Source organism: Sceloporus occidentalis, unplaced genomic scaffold, assembly GCF_023333645.1.
Source record: "Sceloporus occidentalis isolate IW3139 unplaced genomic scaffold, rSceOcc1.0.p SCAF_3, whole genome shotgun sequence".
NCBI classification, from domain to species: Eukaryota; Metazoa; Chordata; class Lepidosauria; order Squamata; family Phrynosomatidae; genus Sceloporus; species Sceloporus occidentalis.
Window position 1 is genome coordinate 11,017,889 of NW_028316983.1, and position 27,809 is coordinate 11,045,697.

General features: G+C 45.5%; 1 protein-coding gene across 1 annotated transcript; it reads right to left on the minus strand.

The window, feature by feature from the left end:
• Positions 1 to 58: 58 nt before the first annotated feature.
• Positions 59 to 27,809, minus strand: OGFR (opioid growth factor receptor). Its single transcript, XM_089513652.1, has 9 exons — positions 27,524 to 27,809; positions 24,933 to 25,079; positions 21,489 to 21,536; positions 13,280 to 13,342; positions 11,451 to 11,532; positions 8,796 to 8,874; positions 6,176 to 6,242; positions 4,947 to 5,095; positions 59 to 1,934 (listed from the first exon to the last, which is right to left on the minus strand). Exons 1-9 carry the CDS (start codon positions 27,746 to 27,748, stop codon positions 1,013 to 1,015), a joined length of 1,782 nt encoding a protein of 593 aa, XP_089369778.1. The 5' UTR covers positions 27,749 to 27,809; the 3' UTR covers positions 59 to 1,012.

The following is a 27,809-nucleotide window of genomic DNA, read 5'->3' on the forward strand; positions in this document are numbered from 1 at the left end:
CCATTTTCACCCCCTCTTGATCATGGCTACTCTGAAGATGAAGGGAACTACCAAAGCCTTGCATCCAAAAGTTAATACTTTATTTAAGATAATCAAGGTTAACTTAACAAATGGATTTTTCTCAGTCACGTAGTAAATGCTGGAAAATGTGTCCACAAAGTGGCTGAAAGTGTATTTCTTCCCTCCCCCTCAAAAAAATTCATTTCTATTCAAAATTTAGACTGTTTTGAGTCATTTAAAAAAGTAGAAACAGAAGAACTTTTTAAAGAACAGAGAATATCAGGTTTGCAAGCCACCAATTTAAGATTTGAGGCTCCTCTCTTTACCTCAAATTCAGATTACCCTTGAGTTTATAACTGGGATGCACCCATGCGCTGCATACAGCCAGCCAAAGATCCAAGTGTGCTCCCCAGTGCCCCCTCATGCCACAATGTTGTTGGGTGGTTTTTTGGTTTTTTTTGCTATACAATTGCACTCCCAGAAGCTTCTAGGAGCGTGTGACTGCCATTTAAAGTCTTTTTCTCCCCCTGTGGGTCTGTTTTAGAACTGAAACAGTTTTCTTTAATAACAGAAATTGAGCAGCCATTAACTTCTAGTTTTGACAAATGAGCAGATGCGATCTGCTAAAGTTTAAGGGAGTGTGAAAATGACCCCCAAGGCCCTCTAAAGTTGCTCCCTCCTGCTTTATAAACAGTTATATATTTTTTAAAAAGGTGGGAAGAACTAGCCACACAAGCTGCAGACTGAACCTGTCTGTGAAAATGTATGCTCTATTGCCTTGTCTTTAGCACTAGCAGAACTACACTGCCCTTATCTGGGAAAGCTATTTTTTGCCTTCAGGACTTGCTATAGTGTTTCCCATTTCTTTTGCTGTATTTTCATGTGGTTCATCCTCTCTCTTTTCTTCCATGCTCTCTTCTTTTTGTTCTGTGTGATCATCAACCTCTCTTTCAATGGTTTGTTTGCTTTCACAGGACTGACATCTGTCCTTTTCCGATGCAGAGGTAGTTTCTCATTCATGTTTTTTGTCCTGGGCATGGCCATCTAGTGGAGATCCAGGCTCAGAGCTTATTTGGGAATCAACCAGTAAGTCCACACCTGTGCACCTGCAGTTGGCCAGAGAAGTTGCAGAAGGATCAACATCTGTTTTGGCTTCATCTTGACAGACCTGATCAGTCTTCTCAACAATGGGGGTGGAGCAATTTGTTGCCTGGCCTTCAGAAGGTGTCACCTTCTCAGACATTCCTGTGGCATCATCCCTTGGTGACATCTCCTCAACCTTTCGTCTTTTTACCACCGCACTGACCAATTCAGATTCCTTTATGTTTCTACTATCTCCATTGCTTTCTTCAGGCACCAACACTATTGACCTCTCCTCTGGGGCTGGAAAGGTGTCCAGGCTTCTGTGACCAATCACACACTCTCTGAGATTGCAGGAGATCTTCTCAATATCAGCAGGGCTATTCACTGATCCATTGCACTTCCCACTTAACCTGCTCATTTCCAATTTCCTCTTCTTGGATTCCTTGAGATTTTCACTGTCCACTCCACATTCCTCCAGAAGATCTTTTCTTTCTGAGTGGATGTGTGATACCTGTGTATCTTCTTGATCACTGTCCTTCTCATCCTTGGAGTTGGCCACTGATTCCAGGGCTTTGGCTTTGAATCTCCGGAGTTTCTTGTGTGGACCCCAGACAAACTCCCGCCTTGGTTTGTAATGCTGCCACGCAAAATGGACTAACTCCCGCCGCTTCTGTTTGTTTCGGACCGTGAACATGAAGTAGTCCAAGGCACTCTTCAACACACTTGGGAGTTTCTGATTAACTAAGGTCTCTGTCAGGAAGAACTTCACAAGGTGCACCTGATAGTGTTCATACCCCATCTCTCCCAAGCATTTCAAGATACGAGTGATCCGTAAATTGTTGTGGCTGTACCTAACAAGGTGTGAAAGAGAGGAGGGCAGGAAAAGAATTAAAGAATAATACACTTCTATACCCCATGATTAAAAGAATATCTGAAACTGCCCAGTTGCTCTTGTGGGTATGTTCCATCAAGTCAGCTTCAATGCATGCTGACCCCATGAATGTGGGACCTCCAGGAGATATTGTTGTTAACAGCCAGTATAAATAAAGGAAGAGTGGATTGATTCAATCAAGGAAGTCACAACTGTGAGTTTAAAAGATGTACTCACTTCTGATCATCCACACAAAACTCCTGCAAACCCAAGAGATGTGGTTTCGTTGATTGGATTAATTCATCTGTAAGGTCATGTCCCACTTTTCCCAGCATTGTCTTTTCTAGTGTGTTCTGTTTTTGGATAATGTTCCCAAAATACAATGCACTCAGCCCATCAGATTTGCGACTGTGACTTTGGGGGATCTGATTATTTGCAGGTTTGATTAATATGTTCTCTCCAGAAATGTCTAGGTCTTCCAGTGCAACTCTGCTAGATGTTGACTATAGAGTTGTGATGGAGGACCAACAGATTCCCAGACAATGTACATCTCTAGGTATTTATTTATAGATCCTCCAGCATGATTCTACGATCAGCTTCTTGCAGATGTTGACCACATAATTATGCTGAAGGACCCAGAGATTCCTAGAGAAGTATTCTCTCAGGTAAAACAAAACAAAGGGTTGTTTTATTTGTGTTTTTACCACTTTCATGGGGGTCCTGTGCCCCTAATCCTGGCAAATGTGGAGGGCCCACTGTAGTTGACACTGCATGGTTGTTGATTAAATATAAACTAGAGTTTAAGCACTTGAGAAACCCTTCTACAAGAGATAAGATGCCCCTTTTCACAACTGTCTGGAGGAAAAGCACGAGAAGAGATGAAAAGATGCCCTGCTTCCCTAAGAACTCATCTGAACCCATGATTCTGTTACTGTGTTAGAAACAGATGTATGAATCCAATAAGACAGCTCCGCTCTAAACAATTTCTAGTACATTATGATTTCTCCTAAGTCATTTAGCATTCACTGTATGCATGTGCATTAATATCGTATCCTGCTACTAATACAGTACCTATTCTAGTTTGCAAAACATTTTAGGGCAGATATAAGAAGCATGCTGACTTCCAAATCTTGTTGAATTAGAACTTGCCACACTTCTTATTGTGGACTAAGCTGATTCAGGCTGCTGGGACTTGCAGTTCAACAAGAATTTATTCCCACTCCTGTTTTAGAGCAAGGGAGGGCAATTTCAGCAGATCCTCAAGCCAATTTTGCATTTTCCAAAAAAACTAGAGGTAATCCTCTACACACACACACAGAGAGAGAGAGAGAGAGAGAGAGAGAGAGAGAGAGAGAGAGAATGTGAGCTCCTAGGGGCTACAAGATGCAGGAATTCTCTTTTCCAAGCTCTCAAATAGTTTTTCAGGGGGATAGAATCCAGGTGTACCACTGTAAACTCAGGAATAATTTATTTTCGTTTTGATTTTTTTTGGTTCTGCTGCCCAGATTTGTTATCTGCCATCAAATCAATATTGACTTATGGTGGCCTTATGAGTAAGAGATCTCTAAAATCGCCAGATAATCAGTTTTTTTTAACTTGGATAATTTATTTGGCAATAAGCACTATTTTATTGCAGATAAAGATAAAATAAAATATACAGAAGGCACATACACGTTGGGCTGGCTGCCCCAATTAAGAACGCTTTCTTAAGTATTGGGAAGAAGGATGTAGTGATGGGATCTTCACTCTTGGGGAATCAGTTTCTCCTGCCAGCAAAGGTGTGAATGGGAATGTAAAGTAGAATGACAATTTTCCCCCCTTGACAAAAAGACACTTTGATAAAATTGTCAATCACAGCAGTTTTCTATTGTGCTTGAAAAATAGCAAAAACATCAGCATTTTGGGGGCTGGTGGTCCCTCCCCCCAATTTAGGGTGAATTATGTGAAAAAAGGATTGAATTTTATACAAAATGGTACTGTTTTCCATGCCAAAATATTTTACACAAGAAGTACTGCATTTTGTACATGAACACAAATATTTTGACAATGAAAAAGTACCTGCAACTTCAGCTTTGGGGGACACGGAGAGAAGGCAACCATTCACTCCCCTTCCCCCAGAAATTAAATTCGGACAGAAAACTCTCCAAATGTGAAAAAGCACCATAAAGGTAAGGAAAAATTCCAGCACTTGCATCTAGTAGATAAAACACTTCTGAAATTTTTCATTCACACATGTTAAGATCCAGCCTGGACACTGATTGTGTCTTCTGCCTCCGTCACATACAGCTTTCTGAGTGGAGAACCCTGGCCCATGGGGATTTTGGGTCCAGGTCTAGCTCTAGTTGAAAAAACAAATCACATAGCCAGCTTCAATCATGGCTTGGACTAATCCAGTGAAGTAAAGCCAGACTTAGCACCCCAAATTATGCTTGTGTTAAATATTAGGTCACTCCTTTTTGTTTTTTAAATGTTTCAATAGAATTTTTAAAAAAAATACCATATATACCCGACTATAGGTTGGCCTCATATATAATTTGAGTGCAAGTTTGGGGCCAAAATTATGGATTTTGATATGACTCGTGGATAAGTTGAGGGTAAAACTTAGGGGCATATAGCATAGGATCTAAAAGATGAAGCAAAAGGAAACAATGCTTACAACTTACAAAGTTCCAGCAGGCATAACCTTTTGTGCTCACACTAAAGGCTTGATGGATGCGACAGTGGGGTGTGCATGTGTGTGCTTCCAGGACAGAAAATACTCTTGCATTTCACCGGGGATCATTCCTTTATTCAAATAAAAGTTAAGATACAGTACTTACACTGACCCGTGGATAAGCTGATTCAAGTTTTTTGGATAGTTTTTTTTAACCTAAATTTCTATACTTATGCGTGAGTATATACTAATCGTTTGATGAATGAGGCATCCAGTGAAAGCCACTGAGTAATGCATTCACATGTGACACAGCTGAGATCAGCCAGTGCAACAACTCACCGGTTGAGGTTCTCAAATCTTTCACACCAGTTTTCTGCTCTTCCCAACTCTCCTGTTTCCTCATTAATCAGGTTGATGCCATAAAACCCCAGCATGAGCTTGTAAGCACGAACAAACCTCTCCATTACTTCCTTGGAATTTTTGAAGGCCTAAAAGGTCAGAGATATGGAGAAAAAACTCTATGACATATAGGCACACAAGACACAGTCTTGTACCAGGTAAGTAACTCTCCAACTGCTTATTGCTTCTCCTCCCATCTCCAAATTTGATGCTACTTCACTACTTGATTTGGGGCAGAATTAGGGTTAGGCCCAGTATAACAGGGATGTGAGATGGCATGTAAACCGTTATGTTGCAAGATTTTGCACAGCTCTATTTTAAAATGAAAGAATAAATGCAGCACTGGGTTAGAGGTAGGACAGAGGTAAGGAAAGATTTTGATCAGGGACATGGCATGGGGAGGAGAGGGGTATGCAACCCCTCCAACACAGAGACAAAGATTCATCTTCCATTCTGCAGCAGTACTGTTGCAATCTTGTATGGACCCAAAATTTGTTCATTTTTATTTGAATACTACTTTACCTAAATCACCTTTTCCAGATTAAAAACAAAACATTTAATATTTCTGCACTCTTCCTAATTTTATGCTCATCCCTCCCGCAAAAATGCATGTGTAAAAATAGTGACACAGTTGTATGAAAAAGTGCAGAGAAATGCAAATGCTGGTAAGCATATGTGCAGAAAAGCTGCTATGTGAGTGTAGATGACACAATTTTAAAAATCTGCATACTAAGTACATACAAATGAACATGTAATTTGTTTATTAGTTTGCTAGTAATATTCCACCTTTCCTCTTGCCGCATGACTGCGTAGATAGGTCTCTTCCCCCCAGGTCAATCTGACAGCCATGGAAGAGTAGCCATGTAGCCTACACCTGCACACCCTTCAATGGCTCTAATTTGGCGGGGACAGTCTCAATTAATCCTCTGCCATGCCACTTTCTCAGCTGTCTTTAGAAGGACTGGGGCAGAATTAGGGTTAGGAGAGTGGGCTCATTCACCCTTCTTCAATGTGAACATAGGCTTCAAGCACACACTAAGCATCCAGGTTGTTACAACTAGAGAAGTTCTCGCATCACAGAGTCATGTTGAAAGAATGGAGAATTTTAAAACTAGGGAAAAGAATGGTCATCATATCAGTGCCCTTAAAAGTTCTAGGAGACCTCCTACCTCAATTTCTTGCTGTGTGAGAAGCTTTGCACGCCAGTTCATCCCCTGTTCACGGAGTGGAAACAGCCTGGAAAGAAAGGAATTATTTGCCTGTCAAGCAAACTGAGCAGAGTAAGATCCCTTCTTGAAAAACTGTACTGCCAGCAAAACATGACATTGAGTTTGACAGGGAGTGCTGGACAAGGATAGACTAAGTGCTATTACTATGTAGTTCAAAGGAGGGCAACTGTGAAAGGGCAGAGGCCATAGTTCCCTCTGTGCACTGTTGCTCCTGGTGCAATTAGAAGTGACACTATGTAATTGATGGTTCTGCGATTCAGCTGAAATATAACCTCTCTAGGGATGTTTGGATGGTTGCTGTCTTTTCAGTGGCAAACCTTTGGGAATTGACGGCTAACAAGAGGTTTTTCCATTGTTTCAAACTGCAACTAGTTTAACAGTGTTTTAATCTCTTCTTTTCTACACATGTAGCTATATCTAGTTTCATTGCAATTTTCTGTCTTTTGCAAGCCACCTTGAGTCCCAGTGTACAAAAAAGGCAGGATGTAAATGAAGGGATGGATGGATGGATATTTGAAATGGGAGGGGGGGGGAGGATGGTGGAGAAGATAAAGTGTATGCCAAGTTCCAGCGGCAGCCTGTATGGTTTTTGGCATACTTTGCTAAAAACTGGGCCAGAATTTTTTGGAGTAGGGGCAGCTATAAAATGGTGCCTGGGATTCCCACATGGCCCATGGGCTAGTCAAGTTAAAAGGCCTGACCAATTCCTTCGGTTTTGGGGAAGCAGGAGTTATACAGAAGTGACAATCAGACACAAAACTCAGAGTAAATTCAACATCAGTCTTGCTTATAATAAATGCAAATGTGAAATTCATGGAATGATAAAATCATAACTGGAAGGGGCCTGCTGCTCAATGCAGGCTCTCCAGCTAAAGCATCCCCAGTAGGCAGCAGTCCTGCCCCTTTCTGGAGGTAGATAAAGAGACCCCCAGGCTTGGTGATACCTGGTGTGTGTGTGGGTTGCATGGCAGCACTCTGTCCTGCCCCCCCTACCGTTCATCCCTCGTGGCTTTGCCATTGGCCAGCTCCCTCCCCAGGGAGAAAGCGAGGCCGGTAACAAAGCCACAAGAGGTGTACTTATCCCTCTGCCAGTGCCTCAGATCCCTCCTTGGGGAGGGAGCCAAGCAGCAGCATAGTCACGAGGAGCATGCTTGCCCTTCCACCACAGAGGGAGGATGACTCCACCAGAGTGTCATGCCTCTTGTGGGGTGTCACCTGGGGCAGTCTGTACCCCCTGCACCTACCCTGTGATGCCACTGGACCCTACCAGCTCTCTAGGCATTTGGTTCATTGTCCAAAGAGCCAAGAAGTTTCTTATTATGTTCAATCAACACCAACTCTCCTGTAACTTAAAATCATTAGATCTTATCCTACCATTTGGGGCAGCAGAGAACAGAGAGTGTTAGGACATTTAAAGTGCAATCATGCCACCCTCTTCAACCTTTCCTGGTATGTTTTGTTCGCCATATTTTTTTATCATTCTTGTTGCCCTTCTCCGAACCTGCTTCAACTTGTCTATGTTGTTTGTGAAACAAGGTGTCCAGATCTGTACGCAGTACTCCAAATGAGTCCTGACCAGTGGGATTATTACTTCCCTCAAGGGCAGGAACTATTCAGCCCTCCAAATGATGTAAGACTGCAAATCCCAGTATGGCCAAAGATGAGGAGTGCTGGGAACTGTAGTCCATCATATCTGGAGGGATGCATAACTCTCACCCATGGTAACAACTCATTTAAATGCAGTTGATTTCAATGGGACTAGTCTAGGCAGGTGCGACACCAGATTGAACAACCATCAAGGATGTCAGCATTGCTCATGGGCTTCCACACGACAGATGCATATTAAATTTCAGTTGCTATGCCAAATTCACCCTATCAGAGAAGACCGAAAATCAAATAACTTGTTTATCCTGCAGATAAACAAGTGTGGCGGCTTGCCATTCATAAACTGCAATGGAATTTACCAATGCTCCCCGCATGACCAGAAGCAACATCATATCAATAGGAATAGCCCTAAATGTACCTGATTCCGTGGATTTGAGGAAATAATGGAGGACAAAGGGAACCAAGTCACCATGTTTTTGTGGGACTTTTGTGTATGTGCATGTGTGCCAGATTTATGGTTGAATTTTTTAAAAAATTGGGGGAGAGATTTATAGATTTTGGGAGCCTTGCTATCCTCATTCCTGTCCCAAAGCATTTCTCAGGTGAGGTAGCAGGAGTACCCTGAATTTTTAAATCCTAAAACCAAGAAAGGGACATACCCTGTAACCCTGTCAATATTACTAAAATTCATAGGACTTACTGTAGCAGTCATTAATGTATCTCCGTTTTTATAGATATGCAAGAGGAGACTGAAAAGTAAACATATACAAATGCAAATAACCTCACGTTTCTTTAAAGGCCCACCCACATAAAGTGTACTCCAGCTCTTTTGGAAGAGGCCCTGGCCTATGTGTGAGAGAGATCAGAGGAAAGGGAAAGGAAGAAATGAGACCATCCAAATGAGGGAAGCAGCCTAAAGCACCTTTGCATGGGCATGTTAATGGAGGCCATTTACCATTGAATATACGAATGGTTTTGTTCCAGAATGCCATAGTCATTTTGCCACTTCTCAAGGAGGTCTTCAATATAGAGGCCTGGAAGACAGATAAGAAAATGAAATATCTTTTTTTAAAAAATTGTTCCAATGATCAAGCTGCAAGTCCCCTGCTCATGGCTAATGATGATACCAAAAGAAAAAGAAAAAAAAATGTTTTGTTTCTTTTGCATTATGCAAAAGCAAAAAACAGTTAATTTGCTTGGGTGATACCATGGTGGGTAAATTACAGGCCATCTATGTTCCCCCCTCAAGTGAAACCCACAGAACTGCACCAATATTTTGTCCTCCAATAGTAAAACATATAGCTGGAAGTTTTAGGAGGTGAGATTAGTAATTTACTAATTACTGTAACTAGCTGTTACAGATCTCTGCTATTGTTATTTGCCATCAAATCAACTTTGACCTATAGTGACCCTATGAATGAGAGACCACCAAGATCCCCAGTCATGAACAATCCTTCTCAGATCTTGCAAACTCAGGTCTGTGGAATCCTTGATCAAATTGTTTTAATCGGTTTGTTTTTTTAAATCTTTCAGTGGCTTTTCTTCCCTTTTTAAGTGTACATTCAAATTGTTTTAACATTTATTTTCATTTTCATATTCACTTTTTGTACAGTTTTAGCTGTATTGTTAATGTTTTTCATTGTAAGCTGATGTGAGTCCCAGTTTTGGGGGAAAGTTGGGATATAAGTAAACAGATTAAGAATAAGAAGAATAAGAAATCACTGTCCACCTGTAGTGTGGTCTCTTCTCTTTCTACTGCCATTTCACTTTACTGATCATCACCTTTCTCAATGAATCACATTATCTCATGATATACTCAAGTACAATAAAGAAACCAGCCCAAACACTCATTTCTTAGAAATCATAGAATTGGCAGAGACCCCCCCCCCCCCCGAGCATCCAGTCCAACCCGCTGCTATTCAGGTAAACTCAGTCAAAACACTCCCAAGAGATGGCCATCCAGCCTCTGGTTTAAAACCTCCAAAGAGGAGACTCCATCACTCTCTAAGGTTCCTTCTTTTTGAAGGAAACAACAAATAATTTTAAGAATTTTCTTCTCATTGTGAGACAGTGAGAAAACCACATAGTTATCAAAGCCTAGTTGCAATTCAGGACTTACTCTGTGCAAAATTTGCACATAGTCATTTTGTAAAGCATTTTCTGTGTAGAAGACATCATTTTATTTTCTGCACCAAAAATGCTGTGCAGAATCACCATGTGTGAATATGATGCAGAGTAAGACCTGAACTGGGAAAATTCTATCAGTCCAGAATTCTCATCAGAGCATCTTAACACCCAAAAACAAGTTTTTCAACCATTTTCTAAATATTTTTGAATATTTCTTCCATTCTTAATGCTTACAGGCCTGGGTAAAGTTGTAAAGCTGTGGGTATCATTGCACACTAGTTGCTTTGCACTGCCTCATAGATCCAGAGCAGATCCTCACTGCTCATGTGACTGCAAGAGTCACAGCCTACCTGACAAAGATACTGACCTGTCTGGAAGCAGCTTTGATTTCACTGTTACGCACAAATGACATGAAGGCAGTGGAGATTGGGGTAGGGTTCTGTAAACACTGTTGGACTAAATTTCCCATTACCCAAACCCTGACTCGTGTTGCCTGGGGCCTGCTAGGGGGCCAAAAACACCTGGAAGAGCACAAGTGATGAAATTGAAATAGTCAAAGATTTCCCACACCTTTGATCAATCATCAATCAGAATAGTGGCTGCAGACAAGAAATCAGAAGAAGACCAGGACTGGGAAGGGCAGCTATGAAAGAACTAGAAAAGATCTTAAAGTGCAAAGCCCTAACACTGAACCCTAAAGTAAGGGTCATCCAAACCATCACCATGTATGGATGGACAATGAGGAAATTATCAGAAAGAAAATCAACTCATTTGAGATGTGGTGGTGGTGAAGATGGCTAAGGATACAGTGGATGACTAGGAAGACAAACAAATTATATTGCAACGAATCAAGCCTGAGCTATTCCTAGAAATCCAAATGACCAAACTGAGGCTGTCGTCTTTTGGTCACATCATGAGAAGGCATGACTCACTAGAAAAGCCAAAAATGCTTGGAAATATAGAGGGTAGGAGAAAAGATATAGACCGCATAACAGATACATAGTCATGGAAGCTATGCAGAGTGGTTGCAGACAGCGGGTCTTGGAGGTGTCTCATCCACGGGGTCGCCATGAGTCGGTAGACTCAAAGGCAGTTAACAACAACAACAGCAGCAGCAGCAAGGAAGAGCTCATGAGAACTTAAAAAGAAAGGAAGAGGTCTTCACCCCAGGAAGGGATAACCACTCATGTTCCTTTTAACAGACAAATTCAATGGCTTCCCTGTGCAATTTAATTTGGATGCCCAGGAGGAAAACAACTATAGGAAATATAAAAGCTTTCAGATATTTAATCTGATGAGAGAAACAGGCAGCTTTTGTACAGGATACTTTCTGCCAGCCTCTCTTATTGAGAAAAGGGGGCAGTGGGAGGAAAAATCCTTTTTAGCTGAACATAATTCTCTCCTCTGTCAAGGGCCAGAGGGCAAAACGAAACTTGACAGCCTGCACTTCCTTTAGAAAAGAAAACAATTCTGAAAGCCATACCGTGAGGCAAGAAATGAATCTCGTTTTTGTAGAAGTTTAGATTCCACATGTCTTGCTCTCCGACTTCAGCTTCTTTCAAACCCTGAGGAAGAAAGAAGGAAGCATTGTAAACAGGGAATAAGGTGGGGGTGATTTTTTAAAACAAACTAACAAATCTATTAAAATTAGATCCAACTGGAAGTATTGGTTCTTGTCTTAAAAGCCCTAAGTGGTTGAAGACTGGGGCATCTGAAAAATCTCTTTTGCCCATGTCATCTTGGCTGCCCCATTGAATTCATCCTCAGAGACCTCTGTGGTGCTCCCCACTGCTCTCTGTGACTTGGCTGGATGCAACACAATGTGGGGCCTTCTATAATGTGGCATCTAGGCGGCATCCACACAGCAGAAATAATCCAGGTTCTTATTAGTCTAACTGCTATGGATGAATGCTGTGGAATTCTGGGAACTGTAGGTTGTTGTGGCACCAGAGCTCTCTGACAGAGAAAGCTGAATGTCTCACAATACAGAATTCCACAGCACTGAGCCAGGGCAGTGTCAACATGGATTATTTCTGCAGTGTGAATGCAGCCCTAGTTTCTACAACCCCTCCTCTAGAGATAAAGCTCCGTGGTTCTCTTAGCCCTCAAGTTCTGCATAAATGATCAATATATATGGCAAATATATATATAAAACTTTGGTTTTTACTTTGTTAATTTCCCAGTTAATTAAGTTTTATTGAAATAGTTCTACAGTTGAACCTTCACATTTGCTGCTTTGCCTTTTACAGATCTGATTATTTGCAGAGTTGGTTAGTATGTTCTCTAGATCCTCCAGCATGATTCTATGGCCAACTTTTGCCATACATTGCACTGGAGGACTTAGAAATTCCTAGAGAGAACACTTCTCTAGACATTTATAGTTCCTCTGGCATGATTCTATGGTTGGCTTCTGCAAATGTTGACCATGGAGTTGCACTGAAGGATTTAGGGATTCCTAAAGAGCCCTGGTAGTGCAGTGGTGGTACTGAAGCCACAAGGTTGAGAGTTTGATCCCAGAGCTCCAAGGTTGACTCAGCCTTTCATCCTTTTGTGGATTGGTAAAATGAATACCCAGCTTATTGGGGGTAATTGGCTTACAGCCATCCCTCCATATTTGCGGCTTTGATTATTCATGGATTTCATTAATATGTTCTCTCTAGCACTGTCTAGGTCCTCCAGTGCAACTCTGTGGTCAACTTTAACTAAAAGTTACACTGAAAGACCATTTGTAGCTACTCCAGTGCCATTCTATGGTCAGTGTATGTTGGACATTGACCACAGAGTTGCACTGGAGGACCTAGAGATTCCTAGAGAGGTGTCCTCTCAGGGAAAAACAGTGTTTTTGTTATTTGTGGTTTTTCCATATTCACAGGGGTCTTGTTCCCCTAACCCTAGCGAATATGGAGGGACAACTGTACATTGTAAACTGCTTAGAGAGTGCTGAGTTCACTATTAAGTAGTACAGGAATGTAAATGCTAAATGCTATTGCTCTCTCATGTTAAAAAAAATAGTGTTTTTTTATTTGTGGTTTTCCCACTTTAATGGTGGGGGTACATATGCTAAAAACAAGAACCAAAATCCACAAAACAGCGCCACCTTTACTGTGCCAACCAAAATGCACAAAATGCATGATGCAAACTTTTGAAGCTCCACCAGTGCACATCATGTATTCTGTGCATTTTGGTTGGCCCAATATAGCACTGTTTAGTGGACTTTGGATGTTATTGTACTTTGCTATATGGCCAACATGGCTACCCCTGGATATGTACCCCTACTAGTCACTATCAGAATTAAGACCACCAGATTCTTACCGGATAATGGTGCCTATACTTCTGCATATCTCTTGCTGCCATCCAGTTGCGTCTATTTGTGCTCTAGAGTAAAGAGAGAGAAGAGAGTGACTAGGGAGGCCACGGTGGCATCTCAGTCCTCAGCAATGAAAACCCAAATAGTCACAAATTTAAATACTGTCCATATTCTTGGCTAAGGAAAATGCAGGGTTAACTTCAAGAAAATGAAAACCTTTGTCCCAATGACCAAGTTAGAACATTTTCATGCCACTTTAATTGTCATTACTCCATAATCCTAAAGTATCCTGGGATTTGTCATCTCGTGTGGTACTCAGAAGATGGAACGTTGGACTTACCTGAGAGACGTCCCTTTACAGCAGAGAAGGCCCGAGCATCCTGATCTTGGGTGGCTCCGCCCGCTTGGCTCCTGGTAGGCAGGTAGGAAAACAAAGAGACAAAGGTATGACCGGGGCCCTGGCCCCCCGCCCCTGCGGGCGGAGCTACCCAGGAACCTCAGTCGATTTCAAGCCTAACACACCCCAGAAACTAATGAGGTGTAGAGAAACTCGGATCCCGCCCACCCGCGCCAGTAGGCAGATAGGGTGGGGAGGATGCTCGGGCCTTCTCTGCTGTAAAGGGACGTCTCTCAGGTAAGTCCAACGTTCCATTTAGCAGCAGAGAAGGGGCCGAGCATCCTGATCTTGGGATTTACAAAAGCAGACCAGATACTAGGGAGGGCTGGCTGGCGCGGAGGGCGGATCTGACACTATGTGTTGTAAAACCCTCCGGCCAAAGGCCGCCTCTGCCGATTGGAAGAGATCGAGCTTATAATGTCTGGTGAAGGTAGACGGGGACTTCCAAGTGGCTGCTCTGCAAATCTCAGCCAGCGGGGCGTTGGTAGACAGGGCCGCTGAAGTAGCTGCACTCCTTGTCGAGTGAGCGGTGATGTCTCCCGGCGGCTGTAGTTTGAGTGAGCTGTAGCACTGGACTATGCACTGCTTGATCCACCTTGCCAAAGTAGATACTGACACTTTCTTGCCCTTTGAGCCAGGTCGAAAGGAAACGAACAGCGCCTCAGACTTTCTGAATGAGGCCGTTCTCTTGAGGTAAACTTTTATGGCTCTGCGAACATCTAGAGTATGCCAACGCTTTTCTAACTCAGTTGTTGGCCGAGGGCAGAAGGACGGGAGGACGATGTCCTGAGTGGAGTGGAAGACGGAGTTGACTTTGGGGATAAAAGTTGGATCCGGCCGCAGGAGAACGGAGTCCGGCCTGATGATCAGCAGTTCCTTGCGGACGGAGAGGGCGCCGATCTCAGACACACGCCTCGCCGAAGCTAGTGCCGTCAGCATGAGCGTCTTGAAGGTCAGGAACTTGAGGGCCACCTCTCTCAGTGGCTCGAAAGGAGAGATGGTCAAAGCCTTTAGGACTTGATGAAGGTCCCATGAGGGGAACCTATGCTTGGTCGGGGGCGCTTTGTTGGCGACCCCTTTTAGCAATCTGCGGACATGAGGGTGGTGAGATATCCTGGCTGCTTCCCTATGGGGCAGGATGGAAGTGATGGCTGGCAGTTGTCTCTTGATGGTGTTGGGCCTCAGGCCCTGGAGAAACCCCTCGTGCAGGAACTGTAGCACCGTTGGAACAGAAACCTTGATGAAGTCCTTGTTCTTGCGCTTGCACCACCTCCTGAATGTCCTGAAGGTGTATTCGTAGATCCTATTTGTAGATTGGCGTCTCGATGCCAGAATGGAGTCAACCACTTCTGGGGAGTAGCCGTAGCTGCTCAGCATGTGGCGTTCAATTTCCAGGCGTGAAGCCGCAGCCAGGCTGGGTCCGGATGATGGATCTGGCCTTGTGCGAGGAGGTCTGGCCTGAGTGGAAGGGCGAAGCTCTGAGACGCCATGTCTAGGATCTCTGAGAACCAGGGTCGCCGCGGCCATGCTGGAGCAACCAGGATAACCTGTGAGTTGGACTTGCGTATTCTGGCCAGGAGCTTGGTCAGCAGAGGAGTCGGAGGGAATGCGTAGAGGAGGCCCGGCGGCCAAGGGCAGTTGAGGGCGTCCATTCCTTCGGCTCCTTCCGTTAGGAACCTGGAGAAAAACCTGTGAGTCTTGGCGTTGGCTGGTGAAGCGAACAGGTCTAGTACGGGTTGACCGAGCCTGTCGGTGATGATCTGGAAGACCTGAGGGTGGAGGCTCCACTCTCCCTGATCTATGTCCGTTCTGCTCAGCCAGTCGGCTTTTGAGTTTAGGGATCCTTGAAGGTATTCTGCCTCCAAGGCTAAGAGGTTGGTCTCCGCCCATCGTAGCAGGGGTTGAGCCTCGATCATCAGAGATCTGGATCTGGTTCCCCCCTGTCGGTTGACATGAGCCTTGGCTGTGGTGTTGTCGGTCCTGATCAGGACTGACTTGTGCCGGATCGACTGTCTGAAGGCCAGAAGAGCAAAGCGAATTGCACGAAGCTCCAGCCAGTTGATGCTGTGATTTAATTCCTCTGGGCTCCATTTGCCCTGGGCCAGCTGTGTCCCGCAAACTGCTCCCCAGCCGTGTAGGCTGGCATCCGTTGTAATCTGGACACTCGGGGGCCTCCAAATTTGGCGACCTCGATGGACTGATTCGGACATCCACCAGCGAAATGACCGCCTTGCCTCGGTGGAGAGGCGGATCGTCTTGTGTCTCTTGAGTGTGATGGCTCGTTGGTGTGGGAGAAGGAGCCATTGTAGTGGCCTGGAGTGGAATCTCGCCCAGGGGAGGCACTGGATAGATGCTATCATGAGACCCTGGAGGTGGGCCAGCAGCTGGAGGCTGGGCCGCGTGGAGCCTAGGGCTTTTGAGATGGCCCCCTGAATGGCCTGGATCCGATCCGGAGGCAGGCGCACCGTCCCCTTGTGTGTGTCTATTATGGCTCCCAGGTGGTGGATCTGCTGGCTTGGGGTCAGCGAACTCTTTTGTAGGTTCAGGAGAAAGCCGTGGTCCCGTAGCGACCTGAGGATGCGAGAGATGTCTTGAGTCCCCTGAAGTCTGGATGGTGACCTGATTAAAAGGTCGTCGAGGTAGGGATAGACGTGTAAACGCTGGGCCCTCCACAGGGCAACCAGTGCCACCATGATTTTGGTGAACACCCTGGGGGAAGATGCTAGTCCGAAGGGGAGAGCTCTGTACTGGTAATGGCGTTTGCCGTATCTGAACCTGAGGAATCTTCTTGAGGAAGAGTGGATCAAAATGTGTAAGTAAGCATCCTGGAGATCCAGCGATGAGAGGTAGTCTCCGGGCTGGAGGCTTTCTAGGATAGACTTGAGCGTCTCCATCCTGAATTTTTTCTTTAGGACGAACCGGTTGACCCGTCTGAGGTTCAAGATGGCTCTCCAGGAACCGTTCTTCTTGGGAACAAGGAAGAAGGTGGAATAACAACCTAGTCCCCTCTCTTGACTCGGGATGGGTTCGATGGCCTTGATGTCTAGCAGGCGCTGGATGGCCTCCAGTAGGAGGCGGTGTTTGTTGGGGTCGGCTGATCTGGGAGACGGTATGAACTTGTCCGTTGGTGTATGATGAAATGTTATCTTGTAGCCCTGACGGATGGTATCCAGGACCCATTTGTCCGAGGTGGTAGTCTCCCAGATGTGGCCGAACCCCTGCAGCCTGCCCCCTACTGGGGGAGCACCGTCATTGGGGGTTGTTTTTGCGGGGTTGTTTGGACCCCGCTCCTTCCTTGGAGGAGAAAGAGGGCTTAGCCTGCTTGTTGGCTCTTGTGTCTCCCCAACCTGGTCTGTTGGGCCTGAACTCCCTGGCTCGAAAGGAATTGGATGAAGAAGGGTAGGAGGATTGGGAGGGGCGAAAGGAAGAGCGGTTTCTGTATTGCCTCTTATCGTCCCTTTTTTTGGAGGTGGGAAGGGCTTTCTTCTTGTCCTTTCCCTCTACTAGCACTGGCTCTAAGGATTCTCCGAACAGCTTGGAGCCAAGGAATGGGGTAAAGGCCAAGTTCTGCTTGGATTTCGAATCCACATTCCAACTCTTAAGCCAGAACTGCCTGCGAACTGCCACGGCTGCTGCTTGGGCTCTAGCGCACTGCTGGATGGTATCTAAGGTGCCGTCGGCTGCAAAGGCCGCCGCTCTGGCAATTTTGTTAACTGTCTGTTTGACCCTGGTATCTGGGTTGGGCAGAAGGTCGAGGAGTTGACGGGACCACTGGAGGGTGGCTCGCATAACCATCGAGACGGTGGTCGCGGCCCTTATGGCAATGGATAAGGCCTCATGGGCCTTTTTTAGTGCTCCGTCCGCCCTACGGTCCTCTGGGTTTCTGAGTGTGTCCTCACCGTCCCTGCTGAAAACGGCTGATGAGACGAGTGCCGACACAGGGGCATCCACGGATGGGACCCTGAGTCTGTCCATGACGGCTGGCTGAAGTACGTAGTACTTGCGGGTGATGCCGTGGTTGGACCTGGCAGAAGCTGGTTTAGACCACTCATCTCTAATAATCTGCATGATGTTTTGAGGGCATGGGATTTGCTGGACTGACGAGACCGGCACTGGGAACAAATCCTCGCTCACCTTGGGGAGGTCTGAGTCGGGGTTGGGAGCTGCCTGATCCGAAGGAGAGGCAAGGCCTAAGGTCTTGGTCGTCTTTTTTATAAGTGTCACATAGTCCTCCTGTTTAAATAGGCGAGAGGACAATTGGGGGTCTGACTTGCTATCTGTCTCATCATGCGACAGCTCGCCCTCCTCTGCCTCAGAGCCTGAGAGGTTATGAGTGTCGTCCGAGGTTTCATCCTCGGGGGGCAGCATATCGCGCGGGCGCTTGCGACCAGAGGGCCTGGTGTATCGCGTGCGCTTGGGAGGTGGAAGATAAGAGCGTTCAGAATCAGAGGAACATGGGGCCCCTTCATCATCCCCCTCTGATTCGCCGGCTCCTGTCTGGCTTAAAGGAGACCGATTGGGGGAGGGCTCGGTGGTGGCTGTATCCCTGGTCGGGGAGCTCCGCTTTCTGGGAGCCTTTCGCCCTAGACCCTCTCTGGGCTGGTCTGTGGGCTGGGGTTGGCTGGTGGTGGCGGGGGCCTCTTTGGCGAAAATGCCTGCCCGCCCCGCTGTGTTTGGTGCGATCTCCGCACGGGTAAGGAGCCGGTGGGCATAGGCCTCCGGCTGGGGAGGCTGGCGGCGGCCATGGGCGTCCGCGCGGCCAAGATGGCGGCGCCCATGGGCGGCCGCATGGCCAAGATGGCGGCGCCCATGAGCGGCCGCGTGGTGCCGGTGGGGCACTTCCGGGTCATCCGGAAGTGGGAGGAGCGTCGGCCGGTCAACATGGCGGCCTTCATGCGCCCCATGTATGGGGCCCGCGCTGGCCAGGGGGAAGCCCGGTGCCATCCCCCACCCCGGAACGGAGTCGCCGGGAAGAAAGGCCTGTGGGGGCATGGGCCCCGGCCACATGAGGAGCGGCCCCCCTCCCGGGAAAGTAGCCGCCCCCCAAGCCGAAGCGCTGGCCTCGCGCGCGCGCGCGAGCCGGCGCCTTCGTCCCGTCCCTGGGGTATCCCGGTGGTGGAGGAAGCCTCCTGCTGCAGGAAGGCCTTGAACCACCTCAATAACTGTGGCGGTGGGGGGGAGTTACTCACGTCCTCCTCACCGTCCGCCGGTGAGGGGTCTCCCTCTTCAGACCACCCATCCTGAACCCGGGTCGTCTGGGAGTCCCTCGTTCCAACAGCGGAAGGGAGGGGTTCCTCCGGCCGCTGTGGACGCGCTTCCACTTGCAGGGTCGCTGCTGGTGATGCCGCTCGGCGAGCAGCCGGCAAAGCCGGGGCTGGCCCGGGCAGAGTGGAAGCGAGCTCCCCTGTGGCTCTGGTCTCCCTATCGGTAGCCATTGGAGGGGGGGGGGAGGGAGTGGGAGGCTGAGAGGAAATAAGGACAGAAGATAGGAAAGAAGGTGTTCTCTTTTTTTTTTTTTTTTTTGGAGAGAGTGAAAGAAGGAGAGAGAAGGAAAGGGAGCCAGGCGAGTCTGGGGAGCCAGCGATGAAAAAATCCAAAGAAGGATGAAAGACGTCCTACCAGGTGCAAGGCAGGAAGAAGACTGAGGTTCCTGGGTAGCTCCGCCCGCAGGGGCGGGGGGCCAGGGCCCCGGTCATACCTTTGTCTCTTTGTTTTCCTACCTGCCTACCAGGAGCCAAGCGGGCGGAGCCACCCAAGATCAGGATGCTCGGCCCCTTCTCTGCTGCTAAATACTAAGGAACTTCAAGAAGAGAGACTCAAGATCAACAAGGATGTCCAGTTCACAGGGAAATCTGTGAAGCTCTACAGGACTAAAGTACCAGACTAAGCTACATATCTCAGGATTATCTCAGGATTTGTTGTCTGGCAATGAGCATCATCAGTGTACAATTATATCTGATTAACTGTCATAACTCTATACTACAGAGTCTTGAAATTTGTTGTTTGGCGATATATTTACAATTCTTAATTCAGTGCAGTGAACTAGAACTCTCAACCAAGAATTCTAATGCTGCAAACAAACTGCAAATCCCAGGATTCCATAGGATGGAGCCATGACAAGGTACACTGCCACTGTCATGGTGTAGTGAAGACACAGTGAGTGAATGTAACATGAAACTGGTAGAACTTTACAGTGAAGTTACACCTGTAAGATATATGTTTGATGAACAGAGAAATGGAGTCCATGCCAGTTATTGATGAGGCCGTACTCACACCTTCACTGAACACACAAATGCTTTTTCTTGAAGACAAGGTGGATAGCCAGTGTCTAGAGAGGATGGCTTGGCTTTAATGCAGCCCAGTTGTCCTCTGTCGGATTTATGGTAGACACCTGACATCTTTTTAAATATCCTCTCATTTCCCCTTTTTATGAATATCTTGGCATACTAGGGATGACTTTTTTAAAGCATAGGAAGGGAGGTAGTGTCGTTGCATGAAAGAAGCAGTTTTACTGGACAGCAGAAATGAATCCAAAGGTAGCTGGTGAGTTTCATTTCAGCGGAGCAGTGAATCTACTCTGGATTTTAGCCCAAACCTTAATGGGGTTATCCATGGTGCTGCCCCATATCTACAAAACAGGTTTAGTGATGTGGGTAGCAACTTTAAACTAAGGTTTAGATTGGATTTTTCTCCTATCTCCTTCACTTTTAGGCATTAGCAGCCAAATTGTACTTTGGTGACATTTGTCTTGTTGTGATTTTCAAACCTAACTCTGGCTGCATCCACACTGAAGAAATAATCCAGTCTGGCACCACTTTAACTGCCATGGCTCAATGCTACGGAATTCTGGGATTTATAGTTTCTTGTGGCACCAAAGCTTTCTGAGAAAGAAGGCTAAATGTCTCAAAATACTACAAATCCCAGAATTCCATAACACTGAGACATAGCAGTTAAAGGGGTGTCAAATTAGATTATTTCTCTAGTGCAGACTCAGCCTCTGTTAACATCCCCTAGTTTGCTCACCAGCCACAGACCACAGTCTATTTTTTGCTTTTGGTTCATGAACTCTGATTTGTAGAAAACTAAGGGATGTTGTGGTATCTGAACCTACAACCCATGGCTGGTCCTTGGTTTGCCCAAAAGTGGAAACACAAAACGCGAAACAAATCAACCAGAAATGTGGAAAACAAGGGATATTTTCCTTGTCTCTTCTGCCAACTCATGGCTTAAACAAACCATGGTTAAAAGCAAACCACAGTTCATTGGGACATACAAACATGTTTGATGTTTTTAAACTGATTGACATACTATGCAATTACAAATTTTAAAAACAAGTCTGTAAAATAGGTCAGCATTATTATCCCTATATTTCAGGTAAGAACCTGAAGCTGAGAAAGACGTGTCTTGCTTGCCAAGTGGTTGTAGCTGCTATTCATTATTTTATTGATGCATAAATACCTTTTCCCCAATACTGGGACTCAAGACTGTTTAGAGAATATTAAAAATATAATGAGCACATACAAAAATGAGTAAAGATTATAATGTAAAACAGTAGCTAAATATTCTATAGAATTAAAGAAATCCTTTTAAAATGCATTAAAAAAACTGGATATAAAACAAAACAGAATGCAACTGTTAAACATTTTAACCAGAGACTTCCCAAATCGTAAGAAAATAAGCTGAGCTAAATAGTGTTACAGCCTTTACTGTGCTCCCATTAATTGAACTGTCTGTTTTATCATGATGAAACATCCAAGTTGTTAGGCCAATCAATTATTTTAAGAAGCATCTCACAAAAAACAAAGTTGTCCTCCTACCTTACATCTTATAAAACCTACGGAGGGAAGGTTTGTCCTTCGCCGCTCCTGAAGAGAAAATGTACATTTTAAAATATGTTGAAAAGTTAGAATTATTTTGCACTCTGGAACTGCCAATCAGAACACAGTTTAAAATAAATTTCATCTCTTCCAACCAGATCACAAATAATGAATTTCTTGGCCATTACCTCTTTCTCCAGTCATGAAGCCATAAATACATAATATTACATGTGTGATGTAGCAAGAGGTAATGTCCCTCCTATATTGGGAGTCCCTGTTTTGGGAGAAGGTGAGATATAAGATGATGATGATATGAATGTAACTGCTTTATACAACCTCATATGAAAAAAACCTCTCTCTCAGTTTTGTCCCTTTATAATGGACAGGCAATAGAATACTAGGGCGCTGCCTTAATCCTTGAAGGGTTGCCTCATCCTGCTCCCACCTAAGAAATTAAATAAATTATTTTTTTAGCCCCATATGTATGTTTTTGGCCTTCCTGGGCCCTTAGGCGGGTTACAGACCACCTGTTTGGGGCGGGCTGCACCTGCCCCTTTCCCTGGGGTATTGGGGCCTCAGTGTCCAGAGCAGCAGCCGCTGAGGCCCCGATCCGCCGCTTTCCAGACTGCGGGGAAGCGGCAAAAGGCCCCTTCCCCGCAGCCTGGAAAGGGGTGTCCTTGGGACTTCAAGCCCCAAGGACACCCCGCGGCAGCGGGGAGGAGGAGAAAGGGGCCACTTGACCCCTTTGTCCTTTGGTCCACTGGGCGCAGCCGTGTGAAGGCTGCGCCCAGCGGACCAAACCAGGAAGGAGCTCCGAAACGGAGCTCCTTCCTACTCCGCGCTAAGGGCGCACTAAGTGCCCTGGCGCGGAGCGAGGATGTCATGTCCGCGCTGCCCCGTATAGAGGTGGCACGGTCGTGACGTCCTCATGGCGGCGGCTGTGTGGAACGGCTGCTGCCATTTTGTGCGCGCAGAGCATGCACTAGGGTTAGAGGGGTGCGGAAGCACTGCCCCTTTCTAACCCTAGTACGCGCTCTGCGCGTACTTTCCTGCCCGTTTGTAACGGGCCTTAGAGAGCATTTTAAGACAATTTTATTTTGCAAAATTTTGTTTTGACCCCAGGAGAGTGGTTGGGGTGTTCAAATGTTGTTGAAATGCCCTCTACACCCCCTTCGAGAACATTTTGGGACATTTTTGAACAATTCCTTTTGCAATTTTTTATTTTTTTATTTTTGACCCCTAAGCATCCCTGGAGTATCTGACATTTACAACCACAATCCTCATCATGGTTTCCTAACATAGCACTGACCTACTCCGGTTACAGCATATGACACAGTGAAATCTCTGTTTCTGCATAAGACAGGATCAGATTTTAGTTTCGTTTCTCCTTGAGCTGCACAGCAAAATTAAATTTAACACCCAGTTTCTGTTTCTCTTATGAAGGGCAACTTTTTTCCTCGGGGGAACTTCCTTCTAAGGTTGGTGAGGAAAGGAGATGAAAATCCACCTTTCAAGTATGATGAGATAAAAAACTGTCTTTTCAAGAGATGCAAAGGGGAAAATGGGACAGGGAATCGTAGATAGGTGCACAACAAGCTCTGGTATATAGCAATGTAGTTAAAGACACAATGGGAGCCAGTGTGGGGTAGTAGTTTGAGTGTTGGACTATGACTCTGGGGGCCAAGGTTCAATTTCCAGCTCAGCCACAAAACCCACTGGGTGATCTTGAGCAAGTCACACTCTCTCAGCCTCAGGGGAAATCAATGGCAAACCTTCTCTGAACAAATCTTGCCAAGAAAACCTCATAATAGGTTTGTCTTAGGGTCGCAATAAATTGGAAACTACTTGACACACAACCAACAACAAAGACACAATGCTGATCTATGACAATGCATGTGCAATGCACTCGCGTAATTATTTTAACATGTAATTTGTTTCACTATTGTAATAATTTAATTTTGCTTTAATGTACTGTTTTTTTAATATTATAAACTGCCCTGAGTCCCAGTTTTGGGAAAAGGGTGGGATATAAATAAATATAACATAACAACAAAAACAACAATTTCTTTCTAGGTCCTCAGCAAACCACTGTGAGCATTATCACTTGACTCCAGTAAACTATGGTTTGATCTGTAAGTAGTTGCTAGCATGAGGCTTTATAAATGCACTCCAAACACATGTTCAGCAGTATTAATTTAGTGTGGATGATGAAAGTTATACTCAGAGAAGATGTAGAAGGCCACACATTCCCAAATCCGGTTTTAAAATTGGCCTATTGAACATTGCCATCATTTAAAAACATTACTATCCTGTTTATTTCTGTTTGGGTAGTGCTACTGTTATTTTATGTGCTACTATTTCACTCATATCAATCCCAACAAAGAAACCTTGATTTTGCCATTTTATATAAGGGACATCATTTTCCTATCCTCACATACCAATGGCATATATATGTCTGTACCTGGCTTCCATTCCACCAAATGCATCTGAGGAAGTAGATTAAAGCCTGTGAAAGTCATGCTGTCAATTTCTTTCTTTCAGTTAGTCCCAAAGGTACTACAAGATATCTCTATGTACAGATGATTTCCCTATGCCATTTTATTTAATGTGACTTGAGCATCCATGCAGTTTGGTATTCATGGGGGGGGGGGGGGGCTCTTGGAACCAATCCCCAATGGATATCAAGGCCCCACTGTATAACAAATTAAAGATAAAAAGGCCTGATTTGCCTTTCCATTAATAAGTTACAGGTACTTAACTGTGGCCCGTTCTACAGAGGCCTTTGCCACGCCCCCAGTATGTACTAGGGGTTGGCCGAGGACCATTGGCACCTTGCAGCATTATAACCGTGCCGTAAAAAGAACCCACTTTTTGCAGGTTCTTTTTGCTGCGCCAGGGGATCGCGCGGTTTGTCTGCTGCAGTTCCCTGGCGCAGCAAACACGGGCGCCGGCAGAGCGCCCATTTTGGGCTCTCTGTAAAGCGCCTGTGTGAAGATACCATGGGAAGTATGTATGACCTGGAACTTAGAGCTTCTCTAACGTGACGTAGTGGTTTAAGTGTTGGACTACAGCTCTCGAGACCAGGGTTCGATTCATAGCTCAGCCATGAAACCTACTGGGTGACCTTGGGCACGTCTCAGGGGAAGGTAATGGCAAGCCTCCTCTGACCAAATCTTGCCAAGAAAACCCCATGATAGGTTCACCTTATGGTTGTCGTAAGTCAGAAACGACTTGAAGGCACACAACAACAATTGTACAGCACAATCCTTCCTAGGGAGCTAAAGGTCATGGACTATCCTAGTAGTCCACAAATTGAACATGAGTCAACAATGTCATGTGGCAGCTAAAAAGGCCAAGGCGATTCTAGACTGCTTCAATAGAAGAATAGTGTCTAAATCAAGGGAAGGTATAGCGCTACTCTATTCTGCTTTGGTTAGGCCTCACCTGGAATACTGTGTCCAGTTCTGGGCACCACCGTTCAAAAAGGATGTTGAGAAGCTGGAGGGTATCCAGAAGAGAGCAACCAAAAGAGTGCAGGATCTGGAAACCATATCTTATGAGGAGAGATTTAGGGAGCTGGGTATGTTTAGCCTGGAGAAGAGAAGGTTTAGAGGTGATATGATAGCCCTGTTTAAGTATTTGAAGGGGTGTCATATTGAGCAAGGAGCAAGCAATGGATGCAAGTTACAGGAAAAGATATTCCACCTCAACATAGGAGGAACTTCCTGAGAGTAAGGGCTGTTCGACAGTGGAACACACTCCCTCGGAGTGTAGTGGAGTCTCCCTCCTTGGAGGTCTTTAAACAGAGGCTGGATGGCCATCTGTCAGGTGTGCTTTGATTGTGACTTCCTGCATGGTAGGAGGCTGGATTGGATAGCCTTTGAAATCTCTTTCTATTCTATGATTATATGTTTCCCCATCCAGAGGAGAGGGCTATAAGTGTTCCTGGATTCAACCCTCATCCTGGAAGTTCAGGTGGCAAGGAGTGCATTTGCAGAGTTAAAACACGGCAAATCTCCTCTGAACAAATCTGCCAAGGAAACCCCATGATAAGTTTGCCTTAGGATCGCCCTAAGTTGGAAATCACTTGAAGGCACACAACAACAACAACAACAACAAAATCATCCTGTCAATGTTTCACCAAACTGCCAATCAAGGATGGAGCCAAAGCAGTTAAGCACTATGAAACCGTTATGTATGTGCAGTGCAGACACAACCTAAAAAGGGCTCTCCCAGCCATAGCAAGGGTTCCAGTAATCCCACAAGGATCAGGAAGAGGCTGTCAGAAGCCTCTTTAAAAATAAAAATGGTCAGATAACAAGATGTCGAAACCCGCATCCCTTTTTGGTGTCAGGGAGACCATCTGCATTCTATTTATTGCTTCTTACTCCATGATAAAAAATTTCTCACTCAAATATTTTTGATGCTGGAAATTTAAGATGCCTGCAGGGTTTGACAACCCAAATCACATGTTCAACCCAAATCCTGGTTTCCTTTTCCATGCTCATCGGTCTTCAACGGCCCAAATAACAACCCTTTAAAATTGATGTGCATTTTATCTGATTTCTTTTAACTGATGTCTGTTAATTGATGCTGTTCCCTGTCTCAATCCAAAAAATAAATATTTATTATTATTTTTTAGTATTTTATTCCATTTATATTATTGGGGGGGGGGGGTAAGAGGTGTGGGGAATACAGATGATCTCCTATCTCAAATTCTTGGGAGGAAGTTCTCTCCAGAAAAACAACCAAGACACCCTTGGTGCATTTTTGCTGTTGTGTTGTTGTGTTCCTTCAAGTCATTTCCAACTTATGGGGTTTTCTTGGCAAATTTCTTCACAAGAAGCCTTCTTCTATGGCTGAGAGAGTGTGACTTCTCTAAGTCACCCACAGTGGGTTTCCATAGCCAGGGCAGGATTCAAATCCTTGTGTCCACAGTCATATAGTCCATCTACGCTGGAGAAATAATGCAGTTGATACCCACTTTGAATGTTGTACCTCGATCCCATCGAACCCTGGGATTTGTAATTTTGTAATGTCTTTATTGCAAAACAAGTGCCAGTTTGGTGTAGTGGTTTGAGCACTGGTCTAGGACACGAGAGAACAGGGTTCGAATCCTGCCTCGGCCATGGAAGTGCATTGGGCGACCTTGGGCAAGTCACACTCTCTCAGGATGGCAACGGCAAACCCTTCTGATGAAACTTGCCAAGAAAAGCCCTCAACTTATGGCCTTAGGGTGAAAACGACTTGAAGGTACACAGCAACAACAGGATTTTATTTGTTAATGATGAAATTAACAATAGACTACTGAGTGATTTGGGCAAGTCACACTCTCTCAGCCTCAGGGGAAGGCAATGGCCAACCTCCTCTGAAAAAACTTGCCATGAAAACCCCTTGACAAGGTGGCCCTAAATCAGGAACGACTTGGACGAAGACACAGAATCACAAGAAGGGATTTTTTAATTGGTTAATGATGAAATTAACGATAGGCTCCTGGGTGACCTTGGGCAAGTCACACTCTCTCAGCCTCAGAAGATGGCAATGGCAACCCCCCCTGAAGAAATCTTGCCAAGAAAACCCCATGATAGGTTCAACCTTAAAGTGGCCGTAAGTGGGAAACAATCTGAAGGCACACAACAACAACAACAACAAATGGCTTATAATTACAATTATTAATTAAAGGAATGGCCTTGGGCAAGTCACACTCTCTCAGCCTCAGGGGAATGCTGAAGAAACCCACCAAGGAAACCCCATGACAGGGTGGCCCTAAGTCAGGAGCCACTTGAAGGCAACAACAACAACAACCCTGCATCCTATGGCATCCTAGGAGCAACAACACACCCCAGGATTCCATAGGATGGAGGGTTGTTGTTGTTGTTGTGTGCCTTCAAGTGGCTCCTAAGCTAGAGTCTTCCTCCTCCTCCTCTGCCAAAGGGTGCAAACTACAAACCCCAGGGTTCCTGGAATCCTGAAAGCGGTATCAAAGCGCTTTATCTCTACAGTGTGGATGCCACCCAAAAGCAAAGCCCTCTCACCTGGCTGCCTGAGGCCCTTGTGGGCGACCACCAGCCGTGCTTGTCCGGGTTTTTGGCCTCTGGGGTCTTCCCCTGGCCTTCCTCCTCCTCCTCTTCCTCCTCTTCCTCTTCCTCTTCCCAGGTGGAGTCATACTCTTCCTCGGAATCCTCGCTGCTCTGCTCTCCTTCTCCCTCTGCCTCTGCCTCTGCCTCTGCCTCTCCTGCTACAGCCTTCCTGGCCGCCATGCTTCCTGGAGAACCGGCTTCCAAGGGGCACCCCGCAAACAAAACAAGACCAATGAAGGAA